The following is a 27605-nucleotide window of genomic DNA, read 5'->3' on the forward strand; positions in this document are numbered from 1 at the left end:
CCCTAGCACGCGAAATAGAGTTGTGCCTGTGAATAATTAACGCAAAGTAAATACTGAGTTTCTTTTAGACTCTTTCCTCCAAAACACGCGATCCCAAACCATGTGAAATAATAAACAGTTATTGTAAGAAGCAAGCTTGTTTTTTTAAAATATTGTCCTATGACCAAGACCATCAGTAAACAATTTGTAACCAGAGGGCGCTTTAACTACCGCTGAGGTCTCTTTGATTTATTCATTTGAGTACTGAAAGGGGGAAGGGAACAACAAGGAAAATATTTTATCAAATATGTTAAACCTAATCTGACTGGTGTAAAATAGAATTTACTAAAAGAGTTTTCGGTATTCGTCCCGCTTTATATTGAGGTGTCTTTTTAAGCATTGACGCCTATCCGCGGAAGTAAAAAAAATAAAAATTATTGTACTTTTACTGTAAAATATTTGCTTAGTACATAGATTCTGATAATGATCTAAAGTACATTTCATAATGACTGCATGTGGGTTTTTAACAATTCACTCAACATTTCTCTAAACATGTTTTAAATGATCTTTTCGTGCAAAATATTGCAGACCAGTTTCATTAGTCTCGTTTTACGATTGCATAGTACTACAATCAAGAAGAAAAGTTTAAATTAACTGTATTTGAATCTTATATTTAAAAGCAAAGTACTCAGCCTATAGTACCCTGTGTACTAAAATATGCGGCTAAACTAGTGAATTCACATAGAACCACACATTTTTGAAATGCAGACTTTATAAAGAAGAGTGGAAGTGTAGAAACAGGAGAAATAACCAGAAGTACAATAGCTGCTCAATTACACGTTGAAGATACATTAGAGACTACATCCCAACTCACGCCTTAGAAAATGGGTATGTTTGACCTATATCCATCTGGAACAGTGTTCTATCTGCGATAGATAGATAATGAATATTTTAAAGTTATTCAAACACTCACTTAATACGTAAATATGTTATTCCTTATGCAAGTGACTTTAACTATACGTTTACCAACATCTATTTCCAGCTGCTACTAAGAAAAGAGTAAAGTTTGCCTCAATATAGTGACGTTTTAAAACAAATATTGTCCTAGCCATTCCATTAAAATTTTGACCAATAAGCAAACTATGGTTCAAGTCCAATAAGAACATCAAAATTACCTATCGTTTTCAGTGTATGTTATCATAGCTCTATTTGACTGAAGACCCTTAGTGTTCTACACATAAATGTCAAGTTTCATCATATTTCCAGTGCAAAGATTTGTATAATTGGAAGAAATCTACAGTATTCTTCTGGGAAAAAAAATCCCCATAACGTGGATTTTTCCATACTGTTAGCCAAAATTTTATTGAGTAAAAGAAAATTAGTCAACTAAAACTTAGAAAGTCTCTTAAATATTCTTTCATGTATTAAGTTTCATAACCAACTTTTTTGAATAGTTTTCCTCCTTACAGTTCTCCTCCAAAATGCTTAAGTGAAACAAAACAAATAAAGCTTATGCAAACTTTCCAAGAACTAGTTTTATAACAGCCCATTCCCTTTTAATTTCTGTACATATGGCAGAGCTAAGCACTTACCTTCATGCTTTTTCTAAACCAAAGTCAATCGGGATTAAATTTTTCAGGAATGCCTTGAGAAATGTTTAACTTCATGTGTCAAGTAAGCAATCCACTGAAGCTACTTTTGCCAACCGTAGCATACAAAGTGCAATAATTTAACGTGCTGCTGCTAGAATGTAAAGTGAACAAAGGCCAAGATTTTTTTTCCAGGGGTTCTCTTCTCCCTCTGCGGCTTTGACATTGATCTGAAGCACGCCATCTAGTGGCAATCGGGCACCTGAGGAACAGGGACTGACTAACGAATTCAGATTCACTATTCTAATAAAAGGATGCTAGAGACTGAGTCCAGACAAGTGTTATTCAGATCTAATTTCTATATCTAAGAAATTGCTGAGACCCTCTGCTTAGTTTATAGCAGGGCATTTATGCAAATGAACAAGTCATGGACACTTTTTATAGTCACATTGTCACAGCAACACAGAGGATGTGTTTTTATTGGGTTAGGAAATCAAATCCCAACTAGAGAAACGCCATGGCTCAACTGCCTCCAGGAGTAGCCATGAATACCCGTTAATTTTTAACTAGAAAAGGAAGCTTCTTGCTAAACACTCACTGCCATTCATCTCTCTCTCTCTGTGTCTCTCTCTGTAACTATCCGTCCATCTCTTTTAAAACTTGCATACCATTGTGGCATTATAGACAAACAAACAAAGAAGCAAACTGCCCTTTTTCTCATTTTTTTAAACATTTCTTTTGACGAGACGTTGTCTGACTGGGTGGGGGTTGTCAACCAGAGGTCCAGAGCCATTTAGCCCTTCACCTCAAGGTTATGGGTGATGTCCAAAGCAATACAGAAGTTCAAAGCCAGTAAACAATTTAAAAACAGAATGCACTTTCTTTTCCTGATTAAGATTAGGACAAGAATTAGAGATTAAAATTCCATTCTCCATACCACAGTCTCATCTAGACATTGTTTTGCCAACTTTGTTTTTTTCCCCTTCGAGATCAAGGACAATTTCATACAGCCCAGTTCCACCACTCTCACGCATGGAAGGCTTTTAGAAGAAAACAATGTTCTCACTCTTTTACACACACGGCAACTCATTTTAATATTCGCTTTAGGGTTATGGTGATAAAATATTCCCAAATATTACTGATACTAAAAATAATTTTAAAATGGTTCGTCCAGACATGTGTGAAATAAACAATATACTTTTAATTCCTAGAATATAACAAGTTGTCGTCTTGTGTGTATTTTACAGCTGAGATCAAAGCCGTGATATTTACAGTGAATTACCAAAAGCATTATTTTTCCTCTTTTTAATCCATTGAAATTTCGATTTAAATGAGCTTTGGTCTGCATGTTTATTCACCAGTGTGAACATAGTGCTTTGGCTGATAGTGAAGGATTAGAAAAAATAGGCGTGTAACTTGCACAGTAGATTTTGACTGTAAAATTTAGATTAGATAAAACAATACACAGTAATGTAACACCAAAATAAAAATATAAAGTTTCCATTTTTTTATTTCCTTGTGTGCTGTTCCATTGTATACATGCAACCAAATACTTTCACGTATTAAAAGAAAACTGTATATACATATAGATGATAGATATTGAAAACAGTGATGTAATACAAAGATATTGCATTTTGTGAACTGTGTAAAAAGAAATTACATCCATTTGGTAAGCTGATTGTTCAAAATTAATTATCACCAATTTGTTGCTCATGTAGAGAAAAAAAGGCACCCTCTCATCTCAAAGGGGAAAAAAACTACGTAAAAATGTATTAAAACAAAATAGGTAATGTTTTTTTATTTACAAGTCTTGTAAAACACTGTTCCTGTATGAAATATACATTCACGTACTCTCAACAGCAAATTACTTTAACGATAGAATATTGTATCCTTTGTAAACTGATATAGAATTTTAAATATTTTTTAAATTGCATTTTTCTCGCTTTGGTTCCTGCAGGACAATATATATATTTATATATATATATATATATATATATGTATATGTTTAAAATAACTCCAAACAACTATCCATTCTTTGTATATGCCTCCTGAGGGACGAAGTAGAGCTCATGACACTTAAAGTAGACAACAACATATGAAAACAAAATTACCATATTTACATTGTTCGGCTTCTGAATAAATTCCTTACAAGCAACCTTCTAAAGAAACAGAATATTAAATTAGTTTGGTGATTCAAATGTTAGTGCATTGTACAAATCCAAGTTACAGTTAAGTGTTGTGTGGTATTTACCAAACTCTCGTTCGCCACAGGTATTTCCTGAAGAAAGTTTGTGAGCCAGAAGCCAGAAGGTTAGTTTTTTATTTATTTTTTTCTTTTAAAACTTTGGAATTCATTTTACCATCTTTTTAACGTTTAAATATGGGCATCATGATTAGTTTTTAAAAGAATGGCAAGATATAGACAGTTGTTATAAATAAATCGAGAGCTAATATGACAACTGCTAAACATTTTATTTTCAGTGATTGTTTCTTTACGATATATGGCAAATTTATGCCTGACATATTTTTAAAGTAAATAATCAAGTCTTTCATATCATACACCTCCTCACCCAATAAAACATGATTATATCCATCACTTCGTCTGTACTATAACTTTCTTGATTGGCCTTGCAAAGGAATATGTATTTATTTTTATTTAAATCAATTAGTAATGGAGCACTGCTCTAACATAGAAATTCTCTTCCGAAGGAAAAAAATATTATTTTGCGAAGCTTTGTTTTGCAGTGGTCCTCAGCACGTAAACTCGACATGTAATTTCCACACACACATTCCACAGTAAAACAAGGGAACAAGATGAACAATAGTTAAACAGTGAATAGGCAAAGTTTCACTTCTCACTTTTAATTACTGAAACCAGAACAGAACGAGCGGAAGTGTCTGTAAAGGTAAGAGGTATGAATTTTGCCCTCAGAACAAAGATTGTGGCTGGCCTGTTGGCGCTAGATGCCATGTGTGTCAGCATCAAATCAATTCCAGTTGATATGTAAATATCAAAAATTAAAAAATTAAAAGTCCAGAGTTGATTTACATGTATGTAAAATCATAGGTCTCATAGTCCCGTCAGTTACACACCTCCTTCTTAAATGTAACCCTGTGGCTTGACCTTGTCAAGGGCGAAATCTGAATTTAATCTCATTTTGAAAAACGCTATGAGTTTTAAAGTAGTGGATTAGCTGAGTAATATTGTAATCGGTCCCTGTTAATTTTTTTTTCTTTCATTCTTCTGTTTTGAAACCATATTTTTACTTGACGGTCGGTCAAATTGAGCATTCGGGAAAGCTGGAGGCGTTTCTCTTTGTTTATATAGACACTGAAGAAGAATTCTCTTTCTAATTCTCTAATCTGATATTTGGTGTATGGGCATCTCTTTTTACGGGTACGTTGTCCACCTGTGGAATGAAAAAAGGCAGAAGTGTTTGAAACTTGGTACTGGGAAAAGCTCAGTCAAGGGGCAAACCTGTGAAGTGTTTTGCCTACTCCATGGGTATAACGGTTATTCTACAGGCTAGCTCTTTACCTTACTGAGCTTTCTATGGAGAAAGGGTACAGAATGTGCAGAGCCCACATTTCTTCATGTGAAAAAGCAATGAGGGCAAACACCGTGTCACTTCGGCAAGGGGGACAGGCATAATACAGAACAAGTATTAGAGTACCTGCCTCATTGTTTCTGCCTGCACTTTTCAAAAGCTATATGCGATGCTTGGTACCGTGGTGTGACAGACTCCACAAACAGCTGCACATAGACATTTCTGTTTTAATCACCTGGTTCACTCCAGCTGACATTATGTTAGCAGGGTTAGTAAACACATTTGCAACCCCAGTCTTTCTCCAGACTATTACAATTGATTTTTATTCTGTCTACAGATCCTGGTTTTACATTTCCATGAATGTGTTCCCTCCTCTTTTTTTTAATCAGTGGAAATGGCACTGCGTCTACGGCTGTTATTAAATAGTTGGATTCTGATTGACTCCGCTGTTATTTAAAATGCAGGTATATAGCTATAATAGCAATGTCGTCTCTCAATTTGCCACAGTAGGCTTAAAGTTCAGTACGAAGAGTAGTTCTGTTTGGAAGGTTTTCAAGGTTCAAAAGCTCTTAAATATTGGTCTTATCCCTTTTTTTAAAAAAAACCTCCCTTTTCTGGTACAGGCCACTGTAGAGGTATTTTTCAAAGTTGTTTACTTGCTTTGCCTTTTAAAAACACATATAAAAATCAGACTTTGACAGATTGAAAAACAATTGTAAGTAAGAGACTGTTGGACAGAAGGCAACACGTAATTGCCATAATGCCTAGGTAAAATGGCTTCCTTTAGACAAAAAGGCCAGCTTTAGGTTAATTTGTTTCTTTTAATATATTGCTACAGTTCAGGCGGCTACTTTATCTGCTAAACGCTATGCTAGTGCAATCGTTAAAATGGTGATGGCTTTGAATTCAGCCCCTAACTAGACTTCTGGTGCAACACATGGCTTTTATAAAATCACTGAATTACCTTGATATCAAAGGATTCAGGATCCCTTTTTGGTGACTTTACAGGCACAAAGGTACGTTATTATATTTTCGAGAGTTTGACCACAGAGCCCTTTTTTATTATTATTTAAACAAAAAGAAAAAAAAGGGGAAAAAGGGAAGGAAAACGATTTTTTTAAAGGCTTCCATTGGCCGGTGGGTATTTCACGGCCAATTTCAACACTAAACACGTGATCTTGCCTTTTATAACAAAGTTTTGTTGGGGGAAATCTAAAGGCCCTTCATAAACCTTATATGCTTATAAAACAGCATATAAAAATTTAACAGCGGTGGTGCGCTAGATTTCAAACTCCCTTTCATAAAGCGCTTGGGCGCTGCCTTTATACGTACTGGAGCTGCTGGATTTCTCCTCATTGTTGCCGGAAGATGACTCCGGGCTGCTGCTGCTCTCTGTCCTTCTCCGCCTCTCCTTCTCCTCTGCTGCTGCTGCCGCCTCTCTGCTGCAGCCGCCTTCCGAACTTGAAGTTGCAGTAGCTGTCGCAGGCATTTTCTCGCCATTCTTGTCTCCCGAATAGTCCGCCGAGGACAGATTTTCCGTGGTGCCATATGCCGTCTCGAAAAACTGGTCGAAAGCCTGGGGCAGGACCCCGTTCCTCCCCACCGTGCTATAGAAATTGGACGAGACGTTGGTGGTAGGGTGGTAGACGTTTGCTGTGTTTTTGCCGAACATCTCACCCATGCTAGCCGTATTGGTGGCAGGCAGGCAGTCTCTGTGCATGATCTCCTCTGCTGAGTAGCAGTGGGGCAGATTGTTCCTGGGGTGCCATTTACTGGCGGGGTCAATGGCATACTCCCTGAAGGTAACTTCTCTCACAGGTTGGACCTGGGGTAGGTTGGAAGAGTAGGAGTATGTCATAGGGCGAGAAGACGGGGTCTGGGGCAAAAAAGAAGGGAGGCTGGAGAAATCAGGACCCGAGACGTAGTAAGTACAACTTGGCAAATACATGTTAGAGGAACAAGGAACACGCTCATCAAAATCCATCATTAGGCTACCTCGGGTTCTCCGCATTAGCTGAGCTTAACATGATTCTCTAATGCAGCTGCCTCTTTGAAGCAGATCCGTGAAGTAAGAAATTTGGAGACGTAAGCTGACGTGGAAATCTATCCCCATCCTTAGCAGGGAGGTGCTGGTCATGTGACCAAATGTTGAAATTGACAAGCTGCAAGTATGGGCCCTTTTTACTTTGTAGCCATCTCAGGGGAAGCAACAGATCGTCACTTTGGTATTCTCACCAAAAGCACGTAATCTAAAATATAACTCATGTTTTCCTTGTTCACCCTCAGAAGACAAAGACGCATGACACTTTTTCCTATTATCAGTTTGACCAATTGCACCAGGTCGCTGTGGAATAGAAAGAATTAGCAATTCCCACGTTAGGTGAGACCTTTTTTATTTGTATACAATATTTGCAAAAAAAATCAAGAGAAATTAAATGATTGTTTTTTTCCTGCCATCTGACTTCTAGCACTGAATGCTCCCAAAGCAATCGGTCGGTATTTTTTTTTTGTTTGTGCAGAAGATGGTCGCCCTGCAGGGTTTTGCTTGGAAGAATGTGCCAGGGTCAAGTCTGTACTGATTTTCATGGTGAATAGATTACATGCTCGCATTCATGTTCACTTCCGAAGCGCTTAGTGTCTTCCTTTCCTTTTTAACATATTAACCTCAAATACCCTGTCCGGTTTTATCCAAGTTTTGCTATAGATATTTAATAACATTTTATTCCCATCGTGAAGGTTCTCTTTTTGCCTTTTCTCCAAAGCGTTGCTTTCTTTATTTGCAATGTTAGGAAGTCCTTTAAATTCCAGACCATTGCGTAAAGAGGGCATCTGATCTCTTTGCCTAAACAGTGCTGCTAAATACCTGGGAAACCAATGGATGTTGGGCTATTCCGATTTCACAAATATTCTATGTTTAATTGCCAGAAGCCTTGTTAAAATATTTTTTATCCTATTAACCCCTAGAAACAAACTTGCAGCACCCAGATACTTTTATTTTTTCTTCAGACCATCGCTGGAGGTTGAGATCTAAATCGACCTATTTTAAAAACGTAGTGAAGCTTTTACTAGTGTTGCATGAAGGGGATGATGTGGAAAGCGGATTGTACAGGGCAGAGACTAAAAGGTATTTCTCTGCCAGCAAAAATGCACATCCCTTCGAATGATCTTTGTCAAAGAAAACAGAGAAATAAGCCAGCACCTTTTGAGGCATGAACAACCTTAAGCTGTTGAAAAAAAAACATTTTTCCTATTCTGCTTATCGATATCAGAAATAAAATATTTAGATTCTGGCTCATATTAATCAGAACAGTAAAAGAGAATTACACTAAGGCCACAAACGACTATTGTGAAGTTGGTGTAATTAAGAAATTGGAAATATTTCACCATCTCTGTTCCTGTGGACCTGGGCGAGCAATGGAAGGAAAACTAAAAATATTAAGATAACAACATTTTGAATTTTTCTACGTCCACAATGTAGTCGAAGTATTTATATATCAGGGGAAAGTTCTATTGTAAATTTTGGAGATCTTCGATATTTAAATGTCAACATCCATTTGTTTATTTATTGCTTAGCTTATCATAACTGGCTTAATAACAAATCTTATCGTGTTGTGCACTGACTAAATATTCCCATTATGTATTTTCGCTAAATTATAGTTAACTATTACATTTGAATTCAAGCTCTAAATATCAACATTATCAAGTAATTACTTTGTAGTGGAGTAAACTAATTTATTAGCATTAATGTTTATATGCCTTTTTTATTTTACAAGGGTTACGAATCACAAATCAAATGCTCTGGACATATCCCTTTAATGAACTCTTTATTTTGGTGTCCTGCAAGAACTTTTATGCTCCCTCAGTGTTTGTGAGCTGAACTTGAAATTATTAATTAATCTTCAAGCTTGACATATTTGCCAGAAAGTGGATGGAAGTAAGAGATATGCATGTCATCAGAGTGCTACCTGAAGACTCCATTGTCGTTTGGGGATTGTAAAAATGTTTTTAAGCCGCAGAAGAGCTCTGCAGCATGCTTAGTCTTCTTCCTTAATTCTACACTTTTGCCTCTATGTAGTTTCCCCTTTAGCCTTTTTACCAAAAATAAAAAAAAAAGAAAGAAAGAAAGAGAGAAAGAAAAAGACTTGCTCTCTGAGTACTTTTCATCTCCCTCCTCCCTCCCTTTCAATTCTTGATATTAAAATCTGTTCCCCCCTTCCAGACAAAAGGAATGTATAAAGGATTTCAGCGATTTTGAGATAACAAAGGCGCCACCATTGCAGAGGTTCGCCCCGCCTCTGTGTGATGGCAAACAAATTCTTGCACTTGTATTAGGGCTTTTAAGGCTATAATTGAACACGGCGCGTCTAGGAGAACCGAAAACAGTTCTAGACTGACCTGCGGTTTTATAGCACTTTTGGCAGTCAACTTCAGCTTGTGTCAGAACAGACATGACAGAGCTGACCAACGGTTAATCGGGAGACACCACCTACTTGGAATCGCTGCAGTCCCCTCTTAGTTAAATAAATCTCAAACCTTGGAGATAGAACGGGCTGCAGTTCTGAAAAAAAGGTTTGTATGTGGCTATTTCCTGCTCCTATTTGCATTCGATTTCTGTCGTGCAGTTAAAGACTCTGACTTGCTGTTTTCATTTATGCCTATTTGAAACAAAGGGAAATCATGGGATGAAGGCAAGAACGCAATTAATAATGCAAGTCCAGCTAACACTATATTAAAGGACGCTCACAGCCTATGCAGAATATACATGCTTAGTTTTGATGGTTTGCTATGTATTTTCCCAGAGAAGTAGGGTACTCAGTCTTTTAGAACATGCTTTAACACTAGGGGAAACAAAATGCATCCTGACAAATGATTACATCTGTAGAACAATTAGAAACGATTATTGAAAAGATTTAAGAGTGCAGCTAGTGTAAGAATAAGCAGACACCCAAGGCGGAGTTAGTTCTCTGCTTTATTTGCTGCTAAGTGAAACAGACATAATGTACGCTTAAAGCCCAGGAATGTCTGGGTAATTGCAGTAAGACTGCTCTTACGTTGCTGTTTCAAACACAATTATACTGTTTATTATTTTGTCTAATTTTGAATTGCTCTTTTAATACAGTCATTGGGACTTCCGCGTTTAGAAAGCAAATAACACCGTGCATTGCCCCTGCTAACCACAGTGAGAACAGCAGAAACACAAGAAAGCATTTCATTTTGATAAGCAAAATGCATTCAGTCCTCTTTTACAACTATTTCGTCTGGCTGAGAAAGGGCCATGCGTATAATCAAGTTATGTGCTTTGCAACTGCGCTGCATGTCATTCTAGATACATTTTACAATGGACGCAAATATCGCTAATAGGTGAATTAGCAGATTGGGCCATGTCTACCTATACAAAGCGAAGAAAAACTAATCCAGGCTTTGGAGCGATATAAACAAAGCTAGGATGTCACATCCAGAGTTTGTATATATCTGGTGTGCAGAAGGAACTTCTAAAGACAATATAGAGGATCTTTAAAAGGTCAAGTTCTATAATGTGTAAAATGTTTCCACTTTGTATAATATTTGTAGAGGGTTTCATAAAAACCAATCGCACTATAATTTATATTAAGTATTAGGGTGAATACCCGTGTTTCACAGCAGAAGTGTATACTAAGTGTAATTTATATGTAAAACGAGTTAATTAAAATATTACAGCTTTACTGATTTTTGAAAATTAACCTATTTTCAATAACATGTTTTTGATAGAATTTTGATGTCTCCAAAATTATGCACTAATTAATTATTACAGCATATGGCTATTGTATGCTTTTCTTTCTATATACATGCAGTTATTATAGTAGGGCAATATTAGGAAATACGCAACATATTTCGGCCAACGAAAACCTCATAACTACTTTCTTTCTAATTAAAATTGCCTATAAGGTGGCAACACTTTGAAAAAAATTGTCTTAAATGTAATTGTTTAAATTTCCTGACGATTGTTTGGATTAAACATTATTTAAGACTTACTAGTTCTCTACTCAGCTATTCTTCCCTTTTCCTTTTGGACCACTATACTACTGAGCTGCACGGTAATAACCAAAATATAGTTTTTCACCTAAACACATTTCTTTAACATTTTAAGAAAAAAAATTGTAACAATATTTTTATAATGGATTTCAAACACTAATACCTCACCTATTACAGCCAGTAGGAATTCATCAAAAGAGCAATGCATTTCCAAAATTATGATATGGCATAGTTTCTTTATTATTCAAAACCAGGCGCTTCTTAATTCTAGTCATATTATGGAGGTGCAAATTTATGTATAAAGAGAAAGCAGATGTAAATACAAAACTGAGTCACAGTTCAACTGAAGTCTTGGTATATTTAACGGTATTAAATTAATTATGACGAATAAGCTTTTAAAAACATTTTTTACTTACCAAGATGGAGACTGTACATGATTTTATCACCATTGAAAATGTTGTATGTTTAATTACAATGTTTGGAAAAATGATTTTCCTTTATTGTGGTCTCTTTTAATACTTTAATAAGACTTACAACGATATGAATAAAGCTACACGATTTTAGCATTTATCAAGAACATCTCAAATTTACTTAGAATGATGCTCGATATCGAATAGCTGTTACTGAAAGTAAGGCAACATTCCGATAATTGTAAGAAATATAAACACAGAGGTGTTTCTCTTTTTAACAAGGAATTTATTCTGCTAAATAGAATATTCTCTTTCAATTGTTATTTTCTTATTCTTTTTAACCAACATATTAGATATTATTTATAACATACCACAAGCACCGTTTTAAATGCTGAGTCTTTCTCTCATTATTCTGTTTCCGAAAACGTGTTTTTCTGGAAATAGTCGAGACCCAGAGTATACATTTGCCTACAGTGTTATGGTATTTTTGTGCACCATCTGTAAGAGAATCGAGGCAGGGTCAAAAATAAGGAGGGCATACGGAGGTGTTATATTGAACGTCTAGGTGTTTCTGAAATTGTTTGAATGTCAATGGTAACACGGCTACCCCTCTGATAAATGGTACCGTAATTATCTTACTTTCTCTGCTGGATTGTGCAGCTATATTTTCCCAATACATGAAACCATACGGTAACTAATTTATTTCCATGTATCCACATACAGGTGCAAGAGACTTCTGGCAAATGTGGGGCGCAGGGGATAGGTGTCTAAACCAATTGTTCTAAAGTGTCTGCGAAAGAAAACTCGTCGCGTGTTATCTTTTGATATAGAAAGCCAGACACTTTCGACTGAGTTCCACCCATATTCATATCCACAGATGACTAGGATAATTAACGTCACCTGTAGCAAACAGGTTCCAATCATCTTTCATGAAGATGTATTTTATGTGGAATTAATCACAGTTGTTTAGACACTATCGCCAAGATTTATTTCAATATACCTAGTTATAAAACAATAAGACTATACCTCGATCCTTACATAAAATGTACAGACTCGTGATCTCCTGATGCAAAGTCCACAGAGATTTGACCCACAGCCGTTTGCTTACAAAATTGGCGCGCCGTCTGGGAACTGCAATGCTGTTTATCTAAACAACAGGAACAACGCCGCCAGAACATTCCATTGTCTACATATATTTAGAAGTATTGCTACAGGTGATGCCTTGAACTTGACCTTAGGTATGTTAATCAATGAAATACATGCTGGGAGAAAAATCTGACTGTATTGCCTCCTACAGAAGGTAATTTTGTTACATTGGCATTCAGGGTGACAACAACGAAGTTCTATTCCTGTGGTATATATATTATGCTCTTAATGTTGAGATTTTAAAGTTATAGGCAATAAACTGTCGCTATGGCGAGACAAACTCTTTTTATTTTGGTTGTTCTTGGGAGCTGAGATCCGCAATTTGCTGTGCATCCTTAACAAAAAAATAATAATAATAAAAATCGATCACTTGGATTCTCTGCTAAATCCGATTGCATAATACTCAGTGTTTTCGCTAATGCATGTTGAATTTTAACAGCGATAGATAAGGGTTTTTTTAAACAAATATTTTGTTCGCTAGCAAAAAAAAAAATAAAAAAATCAGATTCTACTATGCCACCCTGCTAACTGTATAAGAGAGCCCGACTCAAGAATCGTGAAACACACCGACTTAAAGACGTTTCTTCATCAAGGATTGTTTCAGGGGGCGGGTACAGGAAGTATCATTATACTGAGCCTGTCAAACCAACGACTTCGAACATTAACATATTCTGATGGACTCTAAGAACTGTATTATAATAAAGGTAGCTTGTATTTATGTAATTTTTAAATCTTATATTTGTAAAACACAAGTTTAAAAGAAGTTGTGGATTGCAAAATGTAATAGCTTTACCACACAAGTTTTATATTTTCTGTAAGGTCTTCTTCCTTTTGTGTACTGTATTTTAGCTATGCAAATAAAATACAAGGGTGCTTATACAAATATTTCCCCCACAAATCCTAATATGATTTGTCTTGAATATTCCGGGTTCAGCACGTCCATCATCTTGTCAATTTCCTTTTCTTAGCCCATGTCTAGCAATGGTACAAACATCAGTATATATTTAAATGAAACTATTTAGCAACACAACAATACCATTTTATACCAGGCACTTCTCAAAGTTCAACAAAACAAGCAGAGCTGAGATGTGGATCTCTAGTCGTTCCCCTTTTCCTGTTTATTCAATGTGGTATTTTTATTTTGTTAAAGCTGTTTATATTTAGACATATGCCAACCATTAGCTACGGCTGAAAGCAATCCAAGCCTTCTTTGTATTAAGAACTATTCATTTTTATGTCTACCCAGCGGCATCCCGAAGTTCAAGAACAGACTGGCCTAAAATACTTTGCTTTCTGATTATTTTTAACCCAGGCTGAGTACAGCGGCGAATTTCTGATATACTTAACAAATCGAACTACGCGTGAGGAGTTTGAATCAAAGTGATTAAAATTAACTTCAGATTAATTTAAATTGGCCAGTTACAAAATCCTGTGGAAATTTGTTTTTGGACATTCCACATATGGCCAAAACAAGGCAGGTTAAATAACCATCCTAAGGGAGCATTAAGGAAATTCGTCCATGGATGGCTTTATTCTTGTAGGGTTTTTCCCCTCTCCTTAATTCTCTTGCAAGATTAAATAATAACAAAAAGAGGAAAACAATTTAAAAAATTACTCGGAAAGAAACTCAATTATATTTGAGCAAACTCTTAGAGAAACAGACAAATACAAATCCAATTATCCAGCACCGTCACTACATGCACCCTCTAATCTTGGGTTTGACACTTCCAGCACCTCTCATCTTTCTTTAATACTAAAACCCTCTTGTTGTTTCCACCTCTGTTGTGCTCCGTAGCATCTTTTGGCAAGTTGGAGCCTTGTCCCCAAGCGACCATCAGAATTAATACTTTTATAAATGGCCTGATCGTCACCATTAGCCGCACTCATTCCCCCAAACTTCAGAAGCAAAATCTGTACTTCTGTTTATATCATGGGAGACAGCTAGACTGGAGGGTTAAGTAGGGGAAGAGGAGGAGGAGTGGGGTGAAAAACCGCCGCAAAGGCCTTCCAAATGACATTGCTGTACAAATCACCAGTCCCACACTGTTTTGAAATCAACATTGGGAGCAGGGAGAGGGAAACCATTGAGCAAGATCGAGGAAAAACATTTAAATCTTACCCCAGTATCTGAAATCTTCTTCCCTTGTGCAAACATGAAAACCCGGAGACTAATGGCTAGAATCCCGCGCCTCTCTTGATAGCACTCCAGACACCCACTCAGGAGTGGCTTTCTTATACATACAATACACTTGGTCCACAAGGATTTATTCTGGAACTCGAAAGGTTTTTGAGCCACTAAGGTGCATAACCTTTCTCACAGACTTCAGCCTAGCCTACTTGGAAAATGCACCCGTGTGACAAGCTAAGTATTTCTTTTCTCAGTCCTGCTAAAATTTCCGACTGAAATTCTAATACAACAAGGCAATTGCAGTAGGCTAACTGCGATATAATTCCGTGTATTCCCATCGCCCTAGAGGAAAAGACCAAGAGTTTTTAATCACTGGAGACACTGACGTTCCCTCTCCAATACACCGTGGGTCACGGTACAGTAATGACCGTGGATTGTGCATTGTAGGACTTGACCTTTACTACGTAGAGGAGGGCGCTCTCTTTCACGCTGCAGGAGGAGAGGGGGGAAGGGAAGATGCTCTCCTAGGGGATCTTTAATCAGAAATCAGATCTAGGAGCGGCAAAGACCATTGCATTTCAGCGCGCCATATTTTCACTGGGGCGTTTTCGCAGAGCGTTAATGAACATTTGCTTTTCCTAGATGCAGGTAATGAGCCAAATCCCTACAAAAGGGGCAATTAACAAGGAAAGAATAGGAGGCTTCCAAGAGAAGAAGCAACAATAGGCAAAAACACCCAAGCCAATCCCACATTTTGCGGGAACTGTCCCACCAGAAAATAACTGTAACGTCTGCTGTCAACATGGTCCGTAGTTTATTGGGGAACAAGTATAATTTGGGAAAGAAAACGACTATCCCTCATATTTTTTCTACTCTTCAACCACAAGAAAGTCTTTAAGGACATGTCTTCAAATCATCATTTTAAGTTCATTTAAAAGTTCCGAATGACAGCAAACTGCCTTTTGATAACATCTCTTTTTTGTATCAAGCACTGTTTTGATTTCATTGCCAACGCTGCCTACACAGACACTGAAATGTGTATTTTACTGAAGACACCAACATTTTGTAAACTTAAATTTATAGTTTGGCGGTCTAGAGACTTAGTTTGTTCAGACATGAAAAAAATAAAGTCATTTCCACAGAAGCGTGACATAATTTTATATCCCAATAATTACAATTTTAGGCACCACAGTTGGTTTCTTTCGAAATGATTTCTTAGAAATCCAGTAATTTTAAACGGAAGCATTTTTAAGAAAGAGGAAAAAGACATAGTTTTGCCGTTAAACTAATCCCCTTTAGGAAATATGCTGCTGTCAAGTTTTATTTCCCGTTGCAAACCACCTTTGTTACTGCCAGGAGTTAAAGGCGGAGATAGATTAAATACCATCTTATTCTCTTGCTGTGGAAAAAAAAATACAAAACATTTGTTTTACTCTTCCGTCGTCATCAAATATCATAAAACATTTCTAGTCTATGGGAATTCTAAATCCAACGTTCTAAGGCAGTCAAGCATTAGAAGATTATAAATCAACATCTTCAGACACTTGGAATTAAGGTTTATGTTGCTGAATCCTGCAAGAATTGCAAAATATGGGGCTGGGCTAATCTTTTTATCTTTAATTATGTTTTTCATTTTGCAAAGAGACAGAAATATTACCTTAACATTACTGTTGCAGTAAATGCTCTAAATATATAGCATTAGCTTGCCTTCATTTTTTTCTGTATACAGCATTTTCCAGGGATCTGGGAAAACAAAGTTAAAACTTCTAGGTGTCTTTTATTTGTTCTGGTTTTAAAATAATAATAAATAATAAACTATAAATTAGTAACAACAACACTCCCAGTTATTTTGGGTTATTTTAAATGTATGTAAATAAAATGCTGAATGTGTGTAACACTATCAAACATTACAGATACAATGACTCCCTCCCCCCCGCCCCTTTTTAATATATTCCTGGTAGTGTTGAGAATATAAAAAATGTTCTTAGACGCATGTGCATGAGAGTACCTTGTGAAGTAGTGTATCGCGTTTGTTAATTATTTTCCTTGGTGATATATTTACCTACAAAACACATATTAAGGACATATTTTAGAACGTTGGCGTCAGATTGCTGAGACGGGAATATCTAATACAACAGCAATTTGTATTTGAAAATGTGTATGCCAAGAGCTTTTGGATGGTAAATTACAGTAATATATAACATGCACACACGCACATGCATATATAGGTGTGTTTATATATACACAAGAAGAGATAGATAGATAGATAGATAGATATTCGAAAATAAAGCGGACGATCATATGCTTCACAATTAAAAAGAAGAAAACGTAATCAGTGAAGCGCCTTAAAATCTATTACTCTCCATGTTTGCTGACAGATTATTCGATATTAAGTAAAGTACAGCGAATTTCCCTCTCCCTACATTTCATAGCGCTGTCAATTTTAAAGAATTCTCCAATTGATAAATCAATAAGCACAGCTAATTCTTAATTTGGTATTAAATCAGTTGACGCATTGATAAGTAAAACAAACACCAACTGATCAAGCTAAATCCGTACGTGAGGTCAGTTACTGGCCCAATTCTGCAACCCCCTGCGTAAGTAAATAATTTTACTCGCGTGAATAATCCCAGCAAGATCAATAGAACTCACCTGACTAAAGCTATTAACTTTTCCATGTATGTTTTGTAGAGTCGGAGCCTAAATCAGGAGGTGCTTTGCCGGACAGTTAATGAGGGGCGTAAAGTGCCTTAAAAAAGGAGAACCAGGAGTCTGGTGGCATTTTAAAGACTAACAGATTTATCTGGGCATAATCTTTCGTGGGAAAAAACCCACTTCTTCAGATGCAGGTTCTGAATTGCTAAATATGCTTACTGTGATAACAATTCTTAATAAGGTCTGAACCTTCCATTTTTGGGGTTGGTGTATTCCCCTTAACTCAATAAGACTACACGAGAGCTAGACCCTGGTTTGAATTATTGTTATACGTCTGCGCCTTGGGCCTAATCCCACTCCTGCTGAAGTCAATGGGATTTTTCTATACTTAAACGGAAGCAGGAGAGGAACCTTTATTTGTTAGGAAAGAGAACCTTATCCTACTTCCTTTGAAGTCAATGGGAACTTGCCATGCATTTCAATGAGAGCAGGGTCAGGTCCAAAATGTTATGTTGCTCCTGTAAGCATCACAATTGAAATTGCACACTTTTTACACTACAAAATACGTACACTGTAAAAATATATAGACACCAGTGGAAATTTAAACCCAGTAACCCAGTTTCATCACAAGGATTTAGCTGATAGGTAGTCAATCTGAACAAAATTTTTATTCATTAGTTCTGATAAAGAGTTACTAGAAATGGTTTAAAAGTGATTTTATTAAACCTATTCACATTTTAAATTACTCTTGGGTAATATGTAACTGCTATTGCTTTTGGAAGAGTTTTCTAAACTATTTATTAATATAATATATTTAAGTGTAAATTACATGCAACTTGAATTGTGCAATACAAATATAAATCACGTGTAAATTATATGTAATTTGAAGTATGTTATATACATACAGAGTACATACGAGTGTAAATGTGTGTGTTTGTATTTGTATTTCTTCAGTCAAACTAACGATTATAAATAACGAAACCGAGAAAATGTGCCGACACACTTTGCGTCTATGCCAATATACATATATTCTGGATTCGACCAATTCAGTATCTAAACTAACACTTTTGATCACCGAAAACATATGTGAATGTAGTAAATAAACGCTAACTATATATGTATATATAGTGAATAATGCGTGTATATGTGTACATATACATATATAATGTACTAGATATAGCTATATGGTTATATATATATATAAAATTACCGTTTATTTACTACATTCATTCATATTTTCGGTGATCAAAAGTGTTAGACACTGAAACTGTCGAATTCAGAATTGTAACTAATTCCAGAATATAGTGAGAGCTTTTACATTTCCTTTCACTATATCTTAGAATGTTAGAAAAACAAATAAAAAATTATGTCTCAGCTAAGCTTCAGGGTGAGATTCTGCTCTCAGCTACACCAGTGAAAAGCTGGAGAGCTCCTGTGAAGTCAATGGCATTCCTCCGGAAATACTGCGGTGTAACTGAGCAAAACTGGGCTTTCAGATGTTCCCCTGCAAAACACAATGGTATGCCATTCTGATTACTCTCTTTCTCAGTACAGAAGCATAAGCATTCCACGGCTTATTAGGAAAATGCATGGAGTCTCATTGATTAATGCATCAGTAGATGTTTGTTCTCTTCTACCCTCGGTCCCCATCAATAGACACCCTCTCCTGCAGTTCTTATTCACGCAAAACTCACATGGACATCAATAGGACTGCAGAATATCTCCCTGAGAGACCAATGCAACAAGATGCTGAGCTCACTCAAAGCCCTTTTAGTCCAGTCGGCGTTGAGGGCCCACAGCCAGTCTCAGGAGATGATTAGAATTTTGCACAATCCGAATCTGTGCTTCCGAATGAATGGATTACAACAGCAGTGTAAGTGTCCGAGACTCTTAATAATTCCGCCGGAGCAAATTATAAATGAACCTCTTTGATACTTTGTAATGAAAGGTTCTTCCTTTCGGCCTGTTCTCACCACCGTTAGCGACAGAACACTTTCACTTCATTTCTTATGTAGTTATTTAAAAAAAATAGAAGTCAATATAAGACGTGGTAATTTAAATACTGTTTGATTTTATTCTCAATGATTTTCTTAGCAGTCCAGAGAAATGTAGTTTAACATATTTTTACTGGGTGTGACGTAATAGTGGCTGACTTCTGAAGAGCTACAAGTGACCGTAGTAAATATTAATTTTGTTACTGGATTGTTGGGTGATTTAGCCTTACACCATTTCAAAAATACAAAAATTCGCTCCCCTAACACACTAGAGGAACCTGCGAAAAAAAAACAAAATAAAATCCTGCACATTTTCTACACAAGTTTGCGTTCTTAGAAAGTCAGGTGGTATTCTGAAATATCAAAACGTATTAAGTGAAATCTCTCAGACACAAGAAGTTCCTGGAAAAAAGACATTTCTTCTCTGTATACTTATCGAAGGTTTGCGTTAAAGTCAGACTTGTAGATCTAAGCTCCAGAAAGGCCTCTATTTTAACCTATGAAGAAGTGGGTTCCTTTGAATTTCTGAACTGTAATCCTAGAAGTCTATAGTTAGCACGGCGTAGGATACTTTTATTTGCCGTAAAGGTTTCCCAATAATTCTGATTATGGTAGCAGACCACCTTAGGAGACAGGGGAAAAAGTTATTGAAGACAATTTCTTTGAATATCGCAACTCTTGTCAACTGGCAAAGACATACACAAGAATCAAAGGCTAGTATGGAGCTTCTTAATTGAAATTATGGCCTTCTAGACTCAGATTAGATTAAAACTGATAGTCACGACAGTTCAGTTTATAATGTAGCTCGATAAATATAGATATGAAGTAAAATATCACATACAACATTATATGTTCTACTTTCTTTCTTACGCATGATCTATATATGTGTGTCCCATCTGGACAAAAAAGAGGTAAGGCACGAAAAATAAGAGCCAGGTGACCAGCCGTCGTTCCACTGGAGCTCTCTCGCTACAAAGACGAGTTGGAAACGCGAGGTGGCGCCCTTGATCTACTAATCCTGGAGACGACTATTCATGAGCTGTCAAAAGTCAAGGTCACAAATTGTCTTTTTTCGTCAAGGTCAAGGTTTAAGGCCTTCCTAGTCCTGTCACTTCAACAAATACCAAAACTTTCCAGCGTAGACATATCCAGTCCTAGCAATAAACCTTAAATACTGCCATCTCTGCATTTGTGGGTCTTCTAACAACTGTTTTTCATTTTCATTCAGGGGCTCCAGCGCTACACTGATGTCATTCCCCCCGCCACTCAAAATACCTGACTCTTTAACCTGACTGAAACATTTATAGTTTAGTAAAGCTAGTTATCAAGAGTCCCCACCCCCAGCTAAATAATTTACAGGAAAATATCTGAACTATTTAAATGATCGAAGAGAACGTTATTACAAGATAGATACATTATTCTTCACAAAATGCACGTAAATATGGAAAAATAAAGAGTATTTCTTTCAGGTTTTGTTACAGTGACTATTTTATTAACAGGATTAGTACTACTAGATCTACCTACAGGTCTTGAATTTTCATTTTCAATAGAAATGTAAAAAATAAGGGTGCCCAAATACATTTTCACAGTGCGCTGATTTTTTTTATTATTATTTACAAGATAGCATCTTACAGTGAATAAAAACAAAAATAATGTGCTGGTTGAAATAACTGTTTGGATTTAAAAGGTGCTGTAAAATGAATCCCTCAGCTTCTTATTGTTGCCTCAGAACAGACAATAAACAAGGTAAATTACTAATTACTTATAGATCGAAATATAGAATATAGAAATCAAAATATTTCTGGGAACATAACAAGTATTTTTCAATTTGGAGTTCTCCGAGATTTTTTCCCCAGAAAAGACTTTTTTATTATAACAAAATGCCAACATTCGCGTATTTGTGTCCATCCAAGAGTTAAACATTTTACAATTTACTGGGGTTTACCTATTTAACAATTCTTGAGGACCATTTGAGGTATAATATATGTAGAATTCTCTTAGAAAATATCTATCATACTGTTTGCAGGAAACAGCTCGAATGCTAAAAAACCAGCTATTGAAAAATAACTCAAAGAAAGCTATTTTCAAACAAGTATTAGCCTTTCTATCTCCAATAGTTTGCATTGTTTTTAATTTGCTCCACAGGGCTTCCTTCTTTACTGATGCCTCTGAAATCCTTATTCAGTACCTTCTTTTCATACATAAAATGCATTTCTTAAACATACAGTAATTGTATATTTTCACTACGATTTACCTGAGCAGTAATTCAACATGCAGTTTGGATTGCAATGGAAGAAAAAATATGTTTACATCGAACTTCTTATTTGAACCAGCTTTCAGATTACAACCATTAATAGTGTTCTAGAATACTAAGGTCACATAAATACTTACAAGATTTTCAGTAAAACGTGTATCTTAATTGAAACTGAGCATTTGAGCGGTGGGCATTTGGGCTCTATAGTTTATCATTTAAACTGTCTGGTCTGGATTTCGGGGGAACAGTCAGTCTTAACCATTTCCTACAGTAATATTTTTTAAAATGCTATAATTCCAAAGATACAGATCTCTTGTTATGAAATAAGAGGTTCATTGTCTTTTTTAATTATTTATATTTATTTTAATCTGGACAAAAATAGTTCTGAAACCTGTGAACTGCTGCGTCTCCATTTTAATCCATTAACTGGTAGTCTTCAATTTGTTGATAACTTTTTTCTCTTTGACCCTCCTGTTTTGGAACCAGATTGTTACCTGTCTCTCTGACAGATTTGTAGTTGCCGATATCCGTCTTCGTTTGTCCTTGGTAATGAATTTATTTGTAGCATATTCCCTTTCGAGTTCTTTTAATTGAACCTTTGTATAAGGCACTCGTTTCTTTCTCCCACGTCTGTAAGAGCTCGCATCTGAGGGATGCGAAACGACGTCTGGAACAGAAAACCATGTATGTAGGCATTATAAAATTATTACTGATTAGGACATCTTCAAATTGCACAGAGCTTAAATCTACAGCTAACTTTAATTCTACCCTGCTCAACAGGGTTGGCCACTAAGCGACCGTTGATGATATGAGATTTTTTTCTATAGTAAACAGCACTCAACTGCCAAAGTCTTGATTCTCTCTCTCCCTTTCTCTCTCTCTCTCTCTCTCTCACTCACACACACACACACACACACACGTCCTGAAGGGACTTTAGGAAAAATTATATACTGTTTCAATAATTTATGAAGTGTGCAAGCTGCACTATTTATGGAAAATTCTTGTTAAGCGTGAATGCATAATAATTTTTTTTAGCAAACTTTTCCAGCTATTTCCCTGTTTAATGTTATTAGTAATTCAAGCAGGCATATCTTGAGTTCTGGAGCAAAGTCACTCCTGATCATATTAATACCACCAGAACTAGAATAAATGTATGTGTGTGAGGGGATGGGAGAGGAGGTGTGGTGGGGTCAGTTTTAAGGTTAGCTTGAATGTTTTAAAAACTATAGCACAACAACTAACCCAAAGCAGCAGCAGCAGCAGCAGCAAAAACAACAGCAAGCGCACAATACTACTACTAACTAGTTCTAAGGTTAATAGTGGCGACAGTAAAAAGATTGCAGGAGGACACAAGCCATGCAGGTGTATTACCCGGGAGAGTGGATTTCCAGAGGTGGGGTGGCTGGGATTGATCTTTGGGGCAGTACACTTGCCCATTCCACCCACTGGTGATTGCCCAAGGCTGATAACTCTCCATGGGGAGTAAGGGCTCATGCCTGGGCTCTCCAGGACCTCCAATTGTGGGCACCACAGGCATATCCAAATAACTCGGCACGGGTTGGTAGGGGCCAGCGGCATAGCCCTGGTAGAAAGCCAGTTCCTTAGCCCGGGAAGTGAACTCTTCGCCCGAGACAGAGGTGTCCATATATTTGTCCGCAAAAGTGGAGCCGGGCTGCGAGCAGGACTTGATGCCATTGTGATGGGTCATGCGGCAGGGGTAATAGCCGCTGCCAAAGTAGCCATACGGCAGGGCGGCCCCGGAGGAGCTCTGCACGGCTGCCGAGCAGGGGCTGCACTGTTTGACAGCTGGCTCAGCCATGCCAGAGGCTGGCGCTTCGCTCGACGTGTAGGCAGCCGTGCTGGGAGCGGCCAGGGATGCGGGATGAGCCATCAGATTCCGGCACTGGTTGGCCGCCGCCGCTGCCGCAAAGTTGCTGCCTGCATGAAAACCTTCCATGTTCTTATTGATCTCCTCCAGGCTGTTGTCGTAGAGGAACATGACGGGCTCGATCCAGCGGGGATGGAGGAGCACGGAGGCTGTCATAGCCCGATCAGCATTGAGACTAGTGGCTCTTTTTTAAAAGCCCCAAAGACTGAAAAAAGAGATACTAAATCTCCGAGACTTGACCAGAGCTGACGCGCCAGTGTCGCGCCAGGCGAGAGCCCATTGGCCCGGCCAGCCCCACGTGATATGCAAAGCAGCTGATAAACATCTGAGGAATAAAATGAAGATAATTAAATAATGTAATAATCGTGCAGGGGCTGGAATTCCAGCAGCGGGCGGCACAGACCCGGGGCTGCCCCTTTCCACTCACAAGTGTGCATGATCAGGGGGAATAAAAGGTTTGCAAAGAAGAACAGGTATCCTCCCACCCCCAGGCGTGATTTTCCCCCTAGTCCATTCTGTGAAATAATTTCAGCATGATCTCCATGCCATTTGCATTATCACTGAAATTCAAAGCCCTCTGCATTTCAACTGTTATTTGCCGATCAGTCCGCTGGTAGGTTTTTGTTTTTAATCTTTCAGTCCCACATCTTAAATTCATACAGGTGTGGTCTAACCTGACCGTGACATAATATTGGTTTCTACACCTTTAAAAGCAAATGTTTTAAGGGCCACACTCTCCTTTGCAATAGCATCAGAATAGATAAAATATTTGAAGACAAGTCTGATGTCACACATTTTCTTCCTGCTCGTTTAAATTTGATTACAATGTTTTTGTTGTTGTTGTTGTTGTTGTTTTTAATTCATTTCGATTTTCTGTTCTGGGGGAAAAGCATCAGAAGTAGGTTTAGAATAAATAAATCACGAAATACAGATCTGCATCATTGGTTTTGAGAGAGAAAGGGTTAACCAAATCTTAGTATTAACCTAAGTATATTCTTTCGTATTCTGATGATAAAACCTGGGGCCTACAATTCTAAGTGAATCTTCTCTGACTGTAAGATATTACCGAGGATTATAGATTGTGCATTACTAGCCACAGTCCTCTTTTTGCTGGAAAAAAGTTGCTATTCTAAAGCTTATTTGTGTCGCCCCAATGTTAAAAGTAATGCTTAGAAAATGAATTGCACTTTCTTTTTAATGAAAAACACTTTATTTTCTAACAAATTTTTGTACTGTATCTGCACATACCTGTACAGTAAATACTAATATATAAAGCCTTTTATGTTATGCAGTGAGCGAGTGAACTATAAATATACAGTTGGATTAAATATAATGCAGCAATTTCAAAACAATTTGTTTCGAATTTACGTATGTGGACAAAAATAACAAAGATGCTCATAGATTGAAAACTAAATTTTTAGCTGCATGTTTCATTGTTGCATGTCTGACAGCGCGATCTATTATTAGCTAGTGTGCTAACCATTGACGTTGCTGCATTGTTTTCAATGCTTTGCTACAAGCATAGCGTTATAAAATATGCATTGTTTTGGGGCTGCCTTTTCCTTGAACAATGCAAAGAACAGATCTGCTAGCTAGTTTAACTACTATCACTTTGGTGATTATTTATTTTCAAAGGCCGACACAGAGTGGTATGTATTGGGTGCATGGAATGGTATGTAACACATGGGACTGTTGTTGTTTATCTGGTTATTTAACAATATTTAAGCGATTTCTATCAATTGCAGCCGACAAATAGTTCCCATTTTATTTCGTAAGATCTTTTCCGCATTCCTTTTGATGACCAAATGCAAATATTTATTCCCGGGCATTTTTTCCTTTAATTCAGGCTACAGCTTTCAAACCTGTGGAGTCTCCAAAATTGCTTAGCTGGCATTATTTGTGTAGATTTGTTTCCCCTGATTTCTTTATCTTATTCTTAAAAACGCATTGCAACGAGGGGAAAAAATAAACCACAGTGCTGTTTTACATACGGGTTAGACACGGCTAGAGGTCAAGGTCAAGTTGAAAGTTGTAGTCTAGCCAATGTGAGAACTGTCATTCAAAGCTTGAAGACCCTGTCTGATTTGTTAAAAAGGAGCAGCCATGAGAACACTAATCTCCCTAGCTAGCCTCTCACTTTCCCCCCCCGTCTTTTTCTTTCGCTCAGCTTTAGAGCTTTTTCCGCCTATCTGCCTCTGGTTTTCAAGTCTCTTTTTACAGTTATAGAGAAGCTATTTGAAATTGTAGCTTTGAGACACGATGCAAACTGTACAAGAAGGGTGGGGGCATCCGGTATGCTGTTTTTGTTTACCTACTTGGCGTTGTTCCAACTCTCTGTGCAAAGGGGAGAAAGGAGATTAAATTAAAATGATCACACACACACACGCACAAATTGTAGGCTGGAAATGTGGGCATGCATATCACGGGTGATAAGCCAATGATATAATTGCACCCATCTTTTATTTGCAATGACACGGATGAAAGTCATATTTAATAGTACCCTCTCCTTTTCTTTTCAAAATCCTCAAAATAGCATCTTAATAGTATATGCTCAATCAAAAAATATTCACAGGCTAAAAAGGAACTTTCCTGTTTGTTCTGGCTACCTAATTGTTTTGCTAGCACTCAGGTTTCTCTGGGTATTGACATTGAGAAAGGAGGAAGATTTCAGCAATTTCCAGCTATATTTTAAATAATTTAATAATCCTATATGAATAGAATTCTTTTATGTTTTAATGAGTACCTGCAAGTAAACAGTAAAAACTAACTGTTCAGTCTGAAGGCTGTGAGCTATCAAGCAGAGCAAACGGTATTCGAAAATAGTGGACTTTGTAATGAACACTAGGTATAATAACATGTTTGAATTTATTTCCAGGCTTATACATAAACTATTATCTAACGCTAACTGAACGTCTTTTGGTGTCCCAAAACAACGTATTTGGATGTATCAACGAATTCCACCAGAAATTATTAAATTAATACCTTAATCAGTTGATTTAATGCACCTATATATTCAACGGAAGGACTAAGCAAAAACTTATACTAACTTTTGTCCCTTTAACATCAGGCAAGGTCAGAAATATACTAACAAGAGCTGAAGTATCAGTATTCTCCTGAAATTTGATGGCGAACCTCCACAGAGCTTTATAATTTTGGAAATAAATAAATCTACTCAGAAGTTTCCTCTGAAATTAGTATTAATTCTACGGGGGGCACAAGGGTGAGCACTATAGTCACTAATAGAATTTTATAATGCACTGAATTTTTTTCAATCCCATAGTTTTTATTCATCAGAAATTGTATTCATCTAGTGAACGGATGCATTGCTTCATCCTTATAGGCAACAGTATTCTATTTCAGCTGTGCCGAACACGGATTGAAGACAAAAGTGTTCTCTCGGTTACGCCGGGGTAAATCGGGATTGACTCCACCAACTCGCAGATGTAAATTAAAGCGGAATTTGCCCCTTATCACTAGCCAGGGCCACATCATATATTGCTCATACAGGCAAGACTTTCACTGAAGCCAATGAGTTTTGCCTGAGTAAAGACTGGGAGATTTTGGCCTTACACCAATGTAAATATGCTACTAAAATGGAAATATGGTAACATTTTAAAAATTCTCACAGCTTCTCTTGAAGTCACACACAGTACCGTCAACTAAATGTCATGTTCTGCAAACAGGGAATTTATAGGCACAGAATTCCTAGAAACCGAATGGAAAAGAGCTTCCTTAGGAGAGTTCCTTTGTGTGGTAGCACATAAACATCAACATTGCCGCAGGTACGGCCGCTTACAAAAACTTTTATTTCCTATTACATAATAAAATCCAGAGAGAATCGCTCCACAAACAATCTGAAACTATACGCATTAAAAGGAAATCCAATATTATTTCCCACCCTTTTAATAGATCTAATTAATAATCTTAAAGAAAAAACGTGTGGGTGTTAACCCAAAAATATCGGTTAGTCAGTTAAATCCTTCTAAACAAGCTAAAATAACT

General features: G+C 37.0%; 2 protein-coding genes across 2 annotated transcripts; both read right to left on the reverse strand.

The window, feature by feature from the left end:
- Positions 1-4745: 4745 nt before the first annotated feature.
- HOXA11 (homeobox A11) lies at positions 4746-7127 on the reverse strand. Its single transcript, XM_032773891.1, has 2 exons — positions 6449-7127; positions 4746-4978 (listed from the first exon to the last, which is right to left on the reverse strand). Exons 1-2 carry the CDS (start codon positions 7125-7127, stop codon positions 4746-4748), a joined length of 912 nt encoding a protein of 303 aa, XP_032629782.1.
- A 15010-nt stretch (positions 7128-22137) lies between these two features.
- On the reverse strand, positions 22138-23759 carry HOXA13 (homeobox A13). The gene is made up of 2 exons (XM_032773889.1): positions 23087-23759; positions 22138-22382 (listed from the first exon to the last, which is right to left on the reverse strand). Exons 1-2 carry the CDS (start codon positions 23757-23759, stop codon positions 22138-22140), a joined length of 918 nt encoding a protein of 305 aa, XP_032629780.1.
- Between the last annotated feature and the right edge of the window lie 3846 nt (positions 23760-27605).

The sequence above is a fragment of the Chelonoidis abingdonii genome, chromosome 2 (genome assembly GCF_003597395.2).
Source record: "Chelonoidis abingdonii isolate Lonesome George chromosome 2, CheloAbing_2.0, whole genome shotgun sequence".
Classification (NCBI taxonomy): domain Eukaryota; kingdom Metazoa; phylum Chordata; order Testudines; family Testudinidae; genus Chelonoidis; species Chelonoidis abingdonii.

Coding starts and splice junctions, on each gene's coding strand:
- HOXA11 (XM_032773891.1), bottom strand. CDS start 7,127: ATGCGGAGAACCCGAGGTAGCCTAATGATGGATTTTGATGAGCGTGTT. Junction 4,979..6,448: donor GGAGAAATCCAGCAGCTCCA/GTACGTATAAAG, acceptor TTCATTCCACAG/GTGGACAACGTACCCGTAAA.
- HOXA13 (XM_032773889.1), bottom strand. CDS start 23,759: ATGACAGCCTCCGTGCTCCTCCATCCCCGCTGGATCGAGCCCGTCATG. Junction 22,383..23,086: donor CTGGAAATCCACTCTCCCGG/GTAATACACCTG, acceptor TTTCTGTTCCAG/ACGTCGTTTCGCATCCCTCA.